Source organism: Oppia nitens, unplaced genomic scaffold, assembly GCF_028296485.1.
Source record: "Oppia nitens isolate AA-2021 unplaced genomic scaffold, nextdenovo-longstitch-racon4-pilon3 scaffold27_pilon_pilon_pilon, whole genome shotgun sequence".
Lineage (NCBI taxonomy): Eukaryota > Metazoa > Arthropoda > Arachnida > Sarcoptiformes > Oppiidae > Oppia > Oppia nitens.
In genome coordinates, this window is record NW_026533207.1 from 1,314,495 (window position 1) to 1,315,656 (window position 1,162).

The window sequence follows — 1,162 nt, forward strand, 5'->3', positions numbered from 1 at the left end:
CTGTATATTTAATATATTAAAACATAATATTGAATATATGATTGAACTAAATATAATAATTATCAAAACTATTTTCTAAAACAATTCATTAACAATAAGTTAAATATTAACTAATATTTACAAATCATTGGTTTAACTTACTTTTAAACTAATTATTTTATACTACAGAAAATAATACTTAAATTTTTATAAAAACAAATTTTTTTAATTACTTTTATTTAGTAGTTTACACAAAAAATATAATTAATTAATTAATTAATTAACAATCACTGTTTCAAACATCAAAATCTAACAAATCTCTAGCTATTTCACCGAAAGTTGTATTCAATTGGCGTACATAGTGTTCATCGATAACAGCAGTCATCATATCGGGTCTCCGGTCGAGACAGTAATTAATATCAGTCAACGAGTTGGCTCTCATTAATAGATGTATTGCATAGTACTTGTGCCTCCAATCGGGCTCATACCTCAAGTACAGCATCGGACACAATTCCTCTATAGAAGCGCCAAACGCACCGGGAGTTGTCCGATGAACCAATTCGGGCCATCGATTAATAATCTCTTTGGTCGGCCGGACAGCTGCGTTACACATCCAACAGTCGGCCTCATAGCGGCGATACTGTTGAAGCCATAGTCTCAAAAACAGGGCCTCACGGCCGGCAATCAATGTTTGCGTACCGAGAAACAGGTCGTACACTTCGTAGTCCACAGTCATCTCATAGTTACGAAATCGGTCTAATTTTTGGACAACCACTACATCCTTGTCCAGGTATATACCGCCCCATTCGATGAGCACCTGTATTCTGGTGACATCCGATGCGTGCCAACGTAGCTTCGATTCGCTAAACGGTTGTCCAAATATTTTCGTATGCATCTCCCTGTATCTGACTACTATCGGACAACCCATACGGTTGGCTACTCTGGACACCCGTTGCCAGTAGTGTCCACTTAGTTGACGACAATTACAGTGAATGTATATACTGTCGGGTCGTTGTGTTTTCAGTGCCGATAGTATTGATAAATAATGATTGAATTCAATGATATCGATGTCAAACAATATATAGTGAACAATGTTTGGCACTAAATATAAACTTTTAATATTATTATTATTATTAAAATATACAAAACTCGTAATTATTATTATTATTATTATTATAAATAA

The 1,162-nt window shown here is 34.3% G+C and overlaps 1 protein-coding gene across 1 annotated transcript; it reads right to left on the reverse strand.

Moving 5' to 3' along the window:
- Positions 1 to 274: 274 nt before the first annotated feature.
- Positions 275 to 874, reverse strand: LOC128954415 (uncharacterized). The gene has a single exon (XM_054299994.1). It carries the CDS (start codon positions 872 to 874, stop codon positions 275 to 277), a length of 600 nt encoding a protein of 199 aa, XP_054155969.1.
- Between the last annotated feature and the right edge of the window lie 288 nt (positions 875 to 1,162).